At 43.0% G+C, this 14,564-nt stretch overlaps 1 protein-coding gene across 7 annotated transcripts in view; it reads left to right on the top strand.

Annotated features, from left to right (window-relative positions):
• FAM227B (family with sequence similarity 227 member B) overlaps positions 1-14,564 on the top strand; it is a 412,829-nt gene that overhangs the window by 133,943 nt on the left and 264,322 nt on the right. For 4 of the 7 annotated variants that reach the window (XM_069222512.1, XM_069222513.1, XM_069222514.1 and 1 more), the window contains exon 3: positions 2,602-2,842. In XM_069222512.1, coding sequence (XP_069078613.1) covers positions 2,602-2,842 — 241 coding nt within the window. Of the gene's footprint in view, positions 1-2,601; positions 2,843-7,633; positions 11,700-14,564 lie in introns of those variants that run through there. The other 3 variants (XM_069222515.1, XM_069222517.1, XM_069222518.1) reach the window with 1 other exon arrangement.

Genomic DNA, 14,564 nt, shown 5'->3' with positions numbered 1-14,564 from the left:
ATGTGTAGGTATAAGTAGAGACTGGTCTAGGTAGAGGTTAGTGTAGGTGTAAATAGAAGTATGTGTAGGTTGATGTAGGTTTAAGAAACAGTAATAGGTAGAGGATAGGTGTAAGTAGAGGTAGGTATAGGTAGAGTTAAATAGCAGTAGAGGTAGGTAAGGGCATTTGTATGTAGAGGTAGGTGTATGTAAAGGTAGAAGTAGGTATATGAAGAAGTAGGTGTAGGTAAACATAGGTAGCATTAGAAGGAGGTAGATGTAGGTAGAGGTAGGTATTGGGAGGTAGAGGTAGTTAGAGTTAGGTATAAGTAGAGGTGGATAAGTGAAGGTAGAGGTAGTTGAATGTAGTGGTACAGGTAGATAGAAGGAGGTGTAAGTAGAGATAAAAGTAGGTGTAGATAACGTATGTATAAAGTTAGCTGTAGGTAAAGGTAGCTGTAGGTAGAGGTCGGTGTAGGTAGAGGTAGGTTTCAGTTAAGGTAGATTATAGTAGAGAAAGGTAGTCAAAGTATAGAGTTGAAGGTAGGTAGAGGTAAATGTATTTGTAGGTATAAGAACAGATGAGTGTAAGTAGAGGTTGGTTTAGGTGTAGGTAAAGATAGAGGTAGGTGTAAGTAAAAGTAGAGAGAAATAGCAGTAGAGGTAGGGAAAGGCATTTGTATGTGTAGGTAGAGGTAGATGTAAGAGGTAGAAGTAGGTTTGGGAAGATGTATTTGTAGTTAAAGATAGTTAGCATTAGAATTAGGTAGAAGTAGAGGTAGTTATAGGTAGAGGTATGTGTAGTTAAAGGTAGAGATAGGTGTAGGTAGAGGTAGGTGGATGTAGAGGTAGAGTTGGGTGTAGGTAGAGGTAGTTGTAAGTAAAGGTATGTAGTGGTAAGTGTATGTAAAGGTAGAGGTTGATGAAAGTAGAAGTAGAGGTAGGTTGATATACATGTAAGTGTAGGTTACGGAAGCAAGCTCATAAACAAATACATATTGGTAAAGTTGAAAAATGTGTGTTTTTATCCTTGAAATACACTATGTACGTGCTTTAAAAAGTCACTTTAAATGTATAGCGTTTTTATATTTGAAATGAAAAACGTACAAGCCCTTTTGAAAGTGTGCATATTGATATATAATATCGGAAGTGAAAGTTTTTAAAGCTGAGGTAATAAAGGTGATCACATAGGAAAACATAGATAGTATAATGGGATATATTAAAAGATTTAATTACCGAGCCAGTTGAAGGATAGGGGAGAGGAAGCAAAAAACATAGCGGAATATAGGACCCAAAAGCTGCAGTAGTGGTGAGAAAATGTAGCACTTTAGTGATTGTTTTTTATGTTTTAAATGTTTGTAGAACTGCCAAGAGCTATAATATAAGGCAGCGGTTCCCAACTGTTTGACTTTGTGGACCCCCACTTTATCATTACCGGAACCCGGGGAGCTCCACGTTATCATTATTGGAGTCCGGGGACCCCCCTACTGAGCAATTACTGAAAGCTAATCTGTTAATATTATTTAATTTTCTAAGCAGTTGTGAACCCACTGAGGAGGCTTTGTTGGCCCCGATTGATCCCCGGACCACCGATTTGGAATCACTGTTAAAAGGTGTTCCTTATAAAATGAAGTATCATTTGTATGGTAAAAAGCAGCACCAGGGTGAAGGGACTGGTGACTGTTAAACAACAAATGCAGTTTGCAGTGCTTGGTTCTATAAATCAAACAATTAGCATATCTTTACAGATAGTAATCAGCAAACAGAAAGCACAGAGTGATCAGCACTGGAAAGCAACCTCCCACTTAGACTCTACCACAGTAGTAAAGCATACTTGCAACAAATGTTGTAGCTCATGTTTATAGTTTGAACATCAAAGTGAAAAGCAAGCCGAGTGAAACAGTAACAATATGGCTGTTTTCTTCTTGTTAAAAGATGGTATCGTTTAGCAGTTACCAAGCTGTAGGCAATTAAAGGTCTTGCAGATAGTGTAAATGCCAAAAAAACACCGTATTTTGAAGTAAAAATGTAACTTTTTTTTAAAAGGTAGAAAAGTATGCCCAATGCGTTTTATCTCCTCATTGTTATGTTTAATACATTTTTACAAAGGCAGAAGTGGTAGATTGAAAACGAAGTAATTGCATCCCTGCAAGTCCCAAATGGAAGTACATTTAAGGATTGACAAAGAGGCATGACTGACCACTAGCAAGCAAGGATTTTTAAATGACACTTAAACTAACAAATAAAATAGCTTTAAGCCCACAATAAGTATACTAAAAGTATAAACAAGGTCGAACGCTTACGCTTAACCTAATGAATGGAAATGGAAATTGCCAGTGCTTCCACAAAGCAAAATAAGACAGCAAGCTTGGTGCTTCATTTATTGGCAGTGTCAAAATGCACGAAAAATGACTATGTGAGCTAAAAGACATTGATCAGTATTGCTGTGAATAAAAAACAAATAATCACCATTTTTTGTTTCTAACGTTACACATATGAAAGAATTGTGAAAATTGTATTATTGTCTGTGACCCACTGTTTTGCATTGTGAAAATTTGATTGTCTGTGACCCACTGTTTTGCATGTAACTTTACTAAAATTGCTAATGTATCTATTTTATAGAAAGATTGGCCAGAGGACATTATCCCAGACGACCATGAACCTTTAAAGATGGCATCAGACATTGAATATTCCATTGATGAAATTTCTGAGCATCTCCGCAAAAGTGCTCCAATGCACAGTGAATTCTTTGCAAGCATGGAAGTGAAGATAAGTGAACATGAATCGCTGCTGAAACAATACTATTCTCAATTGTTCATGCCGAAAAGTAGAGAAGAGGAACTTGATTCTCCACATATGCAAAGTAACTATATACATTTTTAAAATTTCTTTTGAAAAACATATTTTTAAAGCCCTAGGAAATCTGCCATTTTTAAACATATCCGCCATGGAGAAGGAGGTTCTGTTTCAGGACCAGAGGCTTTGGTTATTCTTTCTCTTTCTTTTACTGAAAAACTCAGCAACCAATCACAATAAAGTAAACAAAAACTTAATTACCCATGGGTACAATAGGATAGCATTACATGGCCCAACAACCATACAAAACATTTGTATATGTATCATGACCCTGAATATAACTTCCTCTTTCTTTGCTGTCCTGCAGCCAGATAAGTACTTCTACTAACTTACTCTTTAATACACTTAATTGTGGTATTTTGGGAGATTCTGTGTGCCTATAGCAACGCAATAGAGCATGCTTTATTTTCCTGTTGTGCGTCTAATTCGCTGAACGGGTCTTGTACGCGGTCCACTTTTCTCAAGTTGATTCTCATTTTGTGGTCTGACTAGTGGAGTAGTATTGGAGTACATCTGCTGTCAGCATAGTCCTTTTTCCATTTCAAACCCTTGTGTCACTCTATGAGCACACATTTCTGAAGCCCTATGCTTTCGAAAACCAGCTAATTGTTGCAGCACGTCTGCATGGGAGTCTCCACAGTGCCCATTAAGACTTTGTTGCTCCCCCAACGCGCTGTTACTAGGAGCACAGGGTGTAAAATTGAAGTAGGCTGCTCTTTCCACGCTTTATTGGCTTTTATACCGGCCTAATAGGGGTTCTAAAAATGCCCCCCTCGATCTCTCTTGCATTCCTGATAAAAAATAAAAAGTTCCAAGCAAGAGGATGGCTCAGTGGGACCATTATGAGACTGAAACATGGTATTACCCTGACGACAACATCAGTCAACTTGAAATGAACCTGGTTGAAGCCCTAGACTGCAGGGTACAGCAATCTGTGTATGAGGCCCTGGTCTCAGGGTATTGGGACATTTCTCTGGTCAGCTTACGGAATTATGCTCGCACGCAAGGTTGGATGCCAGAACATCCGGCAGAGAGCGATGGCTCTACCCCCAAGGGTAAAGAAAAAGTGGCAGATGCCGCGTCATCCTTCGTGCATGCAGAAGCCTTTGGCAAACTACGCCGCAAGAGGGCCAACAAACATAATTATAGTACTAATATAGACTCCTTGTTTTCCCCACCCAGGGCAGAGGAGGCTTCTTCATCTGATTCGGATGATTCGGATAAACCAGGTTACAGTGAAAAAAACTTAAGCGTGCTTCTCCTTCTGACCCCAAAGTCCTTACAATTGACCCTGCAGAGATAATTCATCCTAGAGCATCTAATTGGTTCCCAACCCCTGAAGTGGTGAAGTATGTGCAGTAGCACATCTGCAAAAGCTTTAATATAGAAGTCTGTGCCTGCCTACAAGAGGAATGTCCCAGACTATATCTGGAGGGGAAAGTGACAGGCACTCCCAAAGTTGATTTCACGATGGTGACATTCATGAAAAAATCCATTCTAATGCGTATTGATCCAAAACTAAACAACCTGGCCACCTCTGAAGCAGGCCCATTGGCTGACAGTTTACTGTTCATAGCTCCTTTTGTCAAGGAACTAGCCAAATTTCACTCCACATATTCAGTACTCGACAAAGCCCAGATGTCTCTCAAAAAAGTCTTCAAAAGAGGCCTTCTTGTCGGGGTCGGACATTACGGAGGCTCATTCCAAGCCGAGGATCATTTGCAGGCCCATAACAGTCCTATTACCCTTGAGGGAGAGGAGGCTGGTACGGAGAGTTGGCTGACTCCACCTTCTACCCCACTCGCTCCAGAGGGTGGCGCTCCATTTTTCGCAGAGGCCCCTGCCATGAACAACAAAGAGGGATTTAGGATTCTGGATTTTCTGGTAGGAATTACCCCCTTTTCAGAGGTAATGTTGGGGGGGGGGGTGGATAATCCAAAGCAGACACATCCCCCTATCCAGATGTATTTTTACCAAGCAGAAGAGTCTTTTATAGACTGAGAGGTTCAGTCCCTGTTAGACAAAGGAGCAGTATGTTTTTCCACATCTCACCCTCTTAGGTTTATCAGTCCAGTCTTTTTGCTGAACAAAAAGAGTGGGGGTCATCGGTTGGTTTTAAACCTCATAGATCTTGTACAGGCATTTAAAGATGGAGGGGATTCACATGTTGAGAGATGTTTTGTTGGAAGGCGACTGGATGGTCCGTCTGGACCTCAAGGACGCCTATCTATCTGTCACTATTTTCCCTCCCCACAGAAGATTTTTACAATTCCAATGGAGGGAATATTGTCTAGAGTGCAAGGCGCTTCCGTTTGGACAGTCATCAGCCCCATGGTGCTTCACAAAATTGATGAGGCCAGTGGTGGAGTCCCACTGGTCCTGGGGTGTTCCGTTGATAGCTGGACGACCTTCTGCTGATGGCACAGGACCCTCAGACTGTCCAGAGTCATTTATTGTGGACTATTCACCTACTGCAGGAGCTGTGATTCATCATCAGCGTGCAGAAGTTACTGTTGAATCCTTCACAATTGAGAGATTTTCTGGGTTTTCAGAAGATAATTCCTTCCCAGTAGATTTTCAATATCAGGAGGGAATTGTGGTCTGCACTAGTCAACCAGACTATGTACTTGAGCTCGATTCCCAAGATAGTGGGCCTTCTGCCTCATCCATACAAGCCATCTTCCCAGCCCCCTTCACTATCGTGCCCTTCAGAGGTTGAAAATTCAACACCTACGGGAGAGCCTTACTTATTCAGAGCAGATTCCTCTCTCCGACGAGGTCAAGACAGAGATTCTTTGGTGACTGGAACATATGGAAGCCTGGAATGGCAGGAATTTAATGGTCTTCACAGAGTGAGTGATCGAATCGGATGCCAGCCGATGGGGCTGGTGAGTGAGATGCGTCTTTCTTTTAATGGGAGAGGGGGTCGTTGGTCAGAAGCGGAACTGGGTCTCACATAAACTGCTTGGAACTTCTGACGGGCTCCTTTGCTATAAAGAGTCTCTCCCCAGAAGACAGGTTGTTGCTTTCTGTTGTGGATGGACAACATTTCGGCAGTTAGTTATGTGAACCAGTTGGAGGGAACGAAATCCAAGATTCTAACATAGACAGCCAAGGAATTTTGGCATTATTGTCTCAGTCACCGCCTTGTTATTATGGCGGAGTATCTTCCGGGCTCCCAGAATGCCATAGTGGATTGAAACTCCAGGTATCTGAGGGATTCTAGCAATTGGAAACTGGATCCGAAGCTGTTTCATCAGGTACTCAAGAAGTGGGGCCCATGCGAAGTGGATTTATTTGCGTCAAGCCTCAATTTTTAGTTACCGAAGTTCTTCAGCTGGTGCCCGGACCCTCTGGCTCTGGCAACATACGCTTTTCTCCCGGACTGGACTCAGTTTCGGGGGTATGCGTTTCCTCTGTTCATGATGATTCCCATGGTTTTATCTCACACCAGACGACAGAAGGCGGAGATTGTTCTCCTGACCTCTTTTTGGAGGGCTCAACTTTGGTTCTTGGTAGCCCTGCTGTTAGCTTGCGCTCCTCCTCTTCTTCTTCCTTGTCAGAATCTTCTGGTAAGCCCGGAGGGTTTACAGCGACCATTGGTTCTATCAGGGAAGCTGTGATTGATGCCCTGGATGGTTTCAGGACAAGGTGGATTTCCCCAGGCATTTCGCAGCAAGCTGTTGATTTCCTAAGACAATCCCATAAGTGGTATGCCTCAGCTTGGCTGAGATGGAGTGATTGGTGTGACGTTTGAAGTCTTGATCCCTTGGGGGCAGATGTTTGCATGATAGTGAATTTTATTGTCTCTGCTTGCAGGGTAAGGTTTGGCTTACAGAACGGTTAATAATTTTAGGTCTGCCCTTTCTGCTGGCCATGTGCTGGTTGATGGTAAATCGGTTGGAGAACATCCCTTACTTTGTAAAGTGATGAAAGGGATTCACATGTCTGTTCCACCTCAACCCAGTTATTCTGCCGTATAGGATGTTGATATACTTTTGAAATTTTTGGATAGATGCCTGGCTAACCTTTATCTGCCTCTAAAACATATCTTGGTGAAGTTAACCATGTTATTAGATGTTCTGTAGATGGGTGTCAGATGTTTTAGGTTTAGCAGGGAGAGTCAATTCATTTAATATCACTCAGAGAACTAAAACTAATTGCAGGTTGGTAACTTATCCTATGTTTCCTGAGAACCCACAATTGTGTGTTGTGCAATGTTTAAAGGCATATGAGGTTGCAACTGAAGAGCTAAGACAGGATTTGAGGGGTCAACTGTTAATTGCTCTACAGAAACCTTTCAGACCAGTGTCTGCAGCTACTTTAGTGAGATGGTTGTTAAGTGAAGCTGGCATTGATACCTCAGTTTTTGGGGCACATTCGGCCAGAGGAGCCATGGCCTCCAAAGCTTATGCTTTATGCTCATTTAGAGGACATTAAGAAGGCAGCAGATTAGTCTTCTGAGTCTACTTTTCGTAAATTCTTTCATAAACCTATTGTAGATGTAGTATCTGTGGTGGTGATGCAACTTTAAACAAGCATAATCAAAGCCTCCGGTCCTGACAAAGAATAAAAAATGTTCCAGCTTACGCATCAACAATTTTCAATTCTGTTAAGGACACAGAGGCGAAAATTATCCCATCCATCTTATATACGTGCTAATGTTGCTGTTATTATATGTTTATCACTTGTTATTATAGACATTTTATGGGTTTTTCCCGCTCTAGTTGATGGATAATTGCATTTCAGTGTTATTTGTCTTCTATGGGGGTATTAATAATATTTTTGTCACTTTCAGGGACCGCACAGAAGACGACCTGAGTGGAGGTTGTAGTTTGTCTGGCTTGATCTGCTTATCCCTGGAAGCTGAAGCTCCTTCTCTGTTCAGGCTCCTGTTAAGCTAATGGATTGTTGGGGCAGTGATATATGGAAGTTGTGGGTCCATTTGGATCAGTTTGAACTGTAATGAGGTTTGTTTTTGCATGAGTTATAGTTATAGTACTTATGAGACTTTTCCAAGAAAGAGGAAGATATATTCGAGATCATGATATATATATATATATATATACACATGAAGGTTCTGTGTGGTGATTGGGCCATGTGATGCTATCCTATTGTACTCCTGGGTAATGAAGTTTTTGTTTACTTAATTGTGATTGGCTGCTGAGTTTTTCAGTAAAAGGAGGACAAAGTGTAATCTTCGCCTCCATGTCCTTAACATAATTGAAAATTATTGACGCGTAAGCTAGACATTTTTTGCCTTCTCTGCCAAGGTGGCTGTACTTGCCACCAGGAGAGCTATTTTGTAGAGAATCACTCTGGCTGAAAGCCCTCCAATGGCCAACTCTGCAAGCAGAACTGACTCTAGCACATGTTGGTATGAAAGAGGCCATATAGTGCCCCACATATATTCTCACTAACATGCTGTGAGCAAATGTACCTACATGATACGGGTACCATGCTTACCCTTTAATGAAAGAATACCACCCTTTCAGTAAAGATCTTTCATAAATCTGTATCTTTCATGTAGCCATTAAACTACACAAAATGGAGATTAGGCCTTAAGCACTTGCCCCACCATTTCATATGATTCCAACCATTTGCAAAGTGTTGCCCTCTCTCCTTTACAGAACTTGCCTCTGTTAAATAAGGTCTTCTTCGAAGTTTGTCACTGAGCCCCACATTGTTTAATGCCCATGTGTGGTGTGGTGGCTTTTATTTAGTGTCATAGGGTTACTTTATATATTAATACGGATGATACCAAGCTACTCATGTGGGATGGTAACATATCAGAGACGATGGCCCAGTTCCAGTGCTGCATGAATCCACTGAATCTTGGATATCAAATATCAAATAATACTCTAAGCCCAGCTCACAAGAAAATTAAGGCCTGATTTAGAGTTTGATGGATTGGGATTGACTCAGTGGGGTTCGCCCCGAGGGTGCAGCTGCCAAATTTTGAGATGCCTGCTCACATGTTACATCACTGATGACGTGTTATGTGACGTCCTTCATAACACCACTGATGACATCTGAAATGAAATCACTGGTGACAACAGGTGAAGGGCGGCAGCCTTGCTAAGTAATTCAAGTTGCTGCTTCTGGCTCGAAAGGGGCATCTAGTAATTACTTGCAGTAGTCTAGCTATGTCAAAGGCCAAACCAACTGTCTTTGCCAATGCATTTTTACTAGTGTTAGCATATCAAGCACATGCTTGCACTGGAGGTTTATTATCCAAACAGGGGATACAGCGCTACTGCTGATCATGGGGCGCAAATGCGGGTGGCATAAAGCACATGTGTTAAAGCTGCAGAGTCTCTGAAAAAGCAACAACAGCTGAAGGAAAAGGAGATGAGGAAGATACTGCTCCATCTTGGAAGTCCATGAACATGAGACAAGCAGCTTTTAATTTGCATGATGGATGCAAACCAATGCAATTGGTGAGGATGCATAATACCTTAGACTAGATTCTAGGTTCTATGAAACTTACAATTACCTGGGCACAGGTGTAACAGTAATGCCAGTTTGGCTAATTGTCACTACTACTATATGTGCACTGTTTGTTTCAATATAGCCTCCATCTGTGATAGTGACACTTAATTTGCTTTCATGTGAAGAAGTGTAAATGATGCCCTACATGCTGCAGTTTACGAAATGACTGTACAATTTTCTTACTATGAAAATCTTGGCATTCCTGCTTTGATTTGCCTATATGACATGCTGCCTGTAGCAGCACTTATAAAACAACTGAATTGCTCTCTTTTGCTTCAAGGCGAGGTAAACACTGTACCATGTTCATTCATTGGTATTAATAAGTGCACTGTTAGACATGGTGAGGACCATGTAGGAAATAGTTACTTTCTTTGATGAAATAATTGATGATAAAGCCCACAAAAACATAGTATTTTTAGACTTCATATCGGTGCATTCTGCAATTGATTGTCACAGCTAGTAAATGCCCTTTTTCAATTATTTTGCCTGTTTTTTCACAAGTGTAGTATGCAAAAACAGATAAAAAGTGAGGGAGTGACAGCACTGCTAACTTTTGAATACAGTCATGATGAGAGTTGTGGTGGGCAAAAGGTGCACACCAAATATGACACATCTCTTTCTAGGCCCATCAGTCCCTATTTGCATGGATAGGGGCCAATCAGAGGTGCCTCCGTTGTAGGATATGAGGGTTGCCTGTGTGTACTAGGGTCCATCATATTATGGCTCTGCATACGGGGCCAAGTACAAACCCTTTACCACTTGATAGTCAGTGGTAGCGATGGTGAGCAGTCGCAGGCTTCTCAAGGAGTTAGTGTGGGGGTTCTCCATCCCAGTGCTTTACTTTCAAGAAAGAAAAGTACTTTAATGCACACTAGAATGGAATAGTACACACACAATATATGCAAGTTGCAATTTAATGTCTTGGGCACTGAGGCTGGACTGTGCCTCTATTTGCTATTTCTCCCTTTTTCTGGTCTAAGCAGTACCTTGTGTCTAAGGCAATAGCGTGATTATGGCGCAGATGTAGATTGCTCACCCCTTCTATTGTAAGTAGCCCTCAGCCTCTCAAAACTTAATTGCTCCATTCTTATTTATTTCAGTTGCTCAGTACTTTCCACTCTTGGTGGATCAGTCCATTTGGGCAGCTGCCTGGGTTAGTCTGTAAGAGCCTGCTTCTCCCTTCTCCTGGGAGGGAAAGCACACAAACCAGCAACTCATTCAGGGTCTTAATTCAAAGAAATATGACCCTAGAAAGTAGGAGTGTCACCTACAGGTAGGTGTACCTCTTCTTTCCCAGTACTGTGATGCCCAGTTGGCCTTGTGTCTCAAAATGTGCTAGCCGCGTGTCGTCTGCTTTCAGTAGCATGTCTGAGAGAAATGCTTCATCAGCAGACCCTCTGATTAGAGGGGATGAGCCAACCACACAAAAAGTGATGGGAAAATGGTTGCAACAAGTCTAACCACTGGCAGTCGCTTGCAGTATCATTCCAACGTATTGTTGCTTTGCCCACCATGCCATCTCAGTTTGGACCCACCTAAGTGCAAATAAGACTTAACCCAGTTCCAGTAGGAACAGTCCAGCCTGAACTGCCAGCTTAAGTCCTCTCTGAACCAGAACTCAAGCAATCCAAGACAAGTTTTGCCCTGACTGGGGCCGAATAGTCTGATGTCGCTTGATGAGACTGTCTGGGGTTACTTGTGCTCCCATCTAGAGAGGACCTGGCCTAGCAGTTCGGGCTACACTATGCCTATTGGAGCAGGACGAAGACTGATTTGTATAAGATTGGTCTGTCTGGAATGTCACAGTGGGCAAAAGCAAAAATGATGGTCTGGAGTGTGGCCCAGAGCTATCACCAGTAGCTGGGGTTAATTCAAGCATTCCTTCCATCACCTTGTTTGTGCGGTAGATGCCCTAGTGGTAAAGTATATCCAGATGTGGGTGACATGCTCACGTAGATCATTTGTTATTTCACAAGGCCAAATAAACCCTCATCGCACTGTAAACAAGATTGGCACAGGAGCCTTCCAAAATCTTCTTTAATTGTTTTATTTCCAATCCACACGCTCACTTTGTTTTTCAGGATGCAGATTTTTTTGTATTTTAAACTTTTATTCTGTTGAGTTTCAAATCCTTGTTGTGTATCCTTTAAACATAACTTCTTATTGTAATTCTTCACATGCCCATTGAATTTCAGACTACTTGTCCTTCCTCAGGGGGAGTTTAAACTAATCTATTTTTAAATAATATTCAAATTGTATCATACATTTGATATATGCCCCAGTGACTAGTACACAATATCAAGAACAAAAATATGTATGCCAGACCTTGTTACCTGTTTTATGAAATAAAGAATGTGCATCTTTTTTGTTCACCGGTATGTAATGCTGTCATCTTGTGTGCAATATGTAACAGTTTTGAGCAATAGTAGCTTTGTGACCTAACTCACCTTCACCTTATTGAATCTCCTTTAGCACAACAAAAATACCAACTGTGTATGTGGCCAACACCAGTGTTCCAAGCCAGGTAAATGTCACTGTTGAATATAAACCAATCTGATTAATTTTACCCAAAAGTGAGGTCAACATCTTCCAAGCCACACGCACATGCGCACACTCACATCTACACACTCGCATCTACATGTATACTCATACCCATACATTCACAAGCGCGCACAAATACACTCGCACCCATACATTCACAAGCACACACACATACACCCACCACTCACAAGCACACACATTCACAGATCACGTTAATTAATACACATACTTTCATACACACACACACACATGCGTGCATGCACGAACGAAACATAAAAAAAGAAAAACTTTACCGGGCCTCAGCAATGATCTCAGATGGTGGGAGGGAAGCTTCAGAATTTTCCAGGAGGGTTGGGGCTGCTGTGAGAAAAGGCCTCTTTTGGCATGGTTAGCTGCCCACCTTTTGCCTGGTAAATGATATAGCCACGAAGTTGTTAGTGCCCAGGGCCCCTGCTAACTAGGTTCCCTGGGCCAGATCTCTTTCTCCAAAACTGTTGTGATGCATTGGCACAATTGGAGACACATTTACCTGCCACTGTACCCAGGGCATCGGGTACTAATGGTAGGCCCCTGAGGGCAGCAGCACTGATTGTGCCACCCTCCAGGGCCATACATTTAGATGCGTCCAGCTCTGCCATTGCCGGCTGAGTGTCCTGATGCAGTCCCAAAAGACAAACTTGATATGACACACTGCCTATGTGCCCTGTCCCCTACCCACTGAATGCTGTATAGGTAAGACACCCCTCTGGCAAGCATTCCAGCCCCAAGGCAGGGTGCACTACACTGTATGGGAGGGCATAGCTGCACAAGCAATATGCCCCCAGTGTGTCTTTGCCAAACCTGGGACATAGTAAGTGAAAAGAGCAGCCATTTGAAGTGCATATGCTGGGCACTGGTCAATATGAGTTTCACAGCTACAAGATGGGCAGTCTGAACCCTGGGTTGTTTAGATGTTTGGTATCCGACAACTCAGAATGGTGAAGCCAAGATGGTACCAGCATAGGACTTATTGCCAAATGTACCCGGGGTCATCTTAGAAGTGTCCCCTACAAAAGCAAACTACCCTGGCATGTTTGCTGGCCGGTCACAACCAGCCTGCCCCCACCAGACAAGAGTCTGAATCCCTGGGGTGAGAGTTCCTGCTCTCTGGGATTCTGAACAAAATCCCTTCCTGGGTGGAGGTGCTAACATCTCCTCCCTCAGTAATGTGCACTGGCCTACTAGCGATCTTCAGCGGGCTTAACGCCCTTGAAACACAATGCCCAGGCCTGCTGCTAGCAGCAGATGGCTGCTCCAGTGCCAATCCCCACTTTTGGTGAGAAACCAGACAAAGGACAGAAGGAGTGGTCAATCCTGGCTTGTACCACCCCTAAGGTGTTGCATGCAAGGTGGCCATCTTCATTTAATTTTCCTCCATCTTGCATGGAAGAAAGATAGCCAATCAGGTTTAGGGAAAGGACCTCTGCCCACAGGAAGTGGTCACTTAGTGGGTGTAGTCCCCTAAAGTAGATGACCCATTGGTCACTAATAGGTGCGCCCCCTAAATATAGTATTTAGTGGGCATTCCCAGACCGTGAAATAATATGCCACAGGCAAAAGGCGACCAGCAACAAAGAAGATCCAAGGCTCAAGAACTGAAGTCCTGCTGCACCAAGAAAAGGTGCCAAACCCTGCTTGCTGCACCTTGGACTTGACAATCGCTGCTGAGTCATTGCATGGACATCGGACGGTCTCTACAAACCGATCACTCTACAACCACAAGGAACCAAAGACCCAGTGAAAGCCAATTCACTGAACGGCTGCTGACCAAGAAAACAGATGCCACAGCTGGACCAAACATCACCCTGTCGGACTGTGAGGACAAAACCTACCAGTGTGCCAAGTTTGGTGGCATTGCGACCTCAAGTGGCCAGACAGTGCAATAGCCCCAGGTACTGGTCACCTCACATTGGACAAACGGAAGGACAGTCCATTCTGGACTGAAAAAGGAACAGGAGGAAGCCTCAGTCGAGGGACTTTTGTAACCACCCAGAGTGCCCCTGCTGACCTGCAAGCCACCCTCAAAGAAACCTATCTTGTGCTTCCAAGGGCACAGCTCCTGGCTCACCCATTTGCTCTGCACCCGGCTGCCCAGTGCCCTTCACCGAAGATCGAGCAGTGCCCTAAGGCCCCCGCATCCCTTGTGACCTCTATACCCCAAGGTGACCCACCGGACTTACTTTTATGTCCACCTGTTCAGTGCTTTTCCAAGTGGTACCCCAGCTGGCACCAGCTCTATTGACTTTCTGCAGCTGTTCCTGCTGGACCTGGGAGTCGCCCAAACTTCTCCAGCTGGTCCAGGGTACCCAACGATGACCTCGACCTTCCTGCAAAAGAAGACTTTGAAAATTCACAGTAAATCAGACAATACTTTTACCAAAGTCTTCCTCCATTGATTCCTACAGTTTGTAATTATCACAGAAAGACTAACTTTATAAAAAAAAAAGTAAATTAATAACTTAAAAAGTACTTGTAATGATCTTGGTCTTAAAAATTGTATGACAATCTGAAGTATGTTTGCAAATTGGTCTCCAGTTAATCTTTTGAGTGTGTGCCTCGATTTATTGATTCTGTGAGTACAACAAATGCTTTGGCCTAATTGCTCGACCAAGCCACCACAACAATTAGAGAATTAACCCCTTCGCTGCCAGGCCTTT

This window comes from Pleurodeles waltl, chromosome 3_1 (genome assembly GCF_031143425.1).
Source record: "Pleurodeles waltl isolate 20211129_DDA chromosome 3_1, aPleWal1.hap1.20221129, whole genome shotgun sequence".
NCBI lineage: Eukaryota > Metazoa > Chordata > Amphibia > Caudata > Salamandridae > Pleurodeles > Pleurodeles waltl.
The sequence above is the reverse complement of the archived record's forward strand: the minus strand, read 5'-3'. Positions and strand labels throughout refer to the sequence as shown.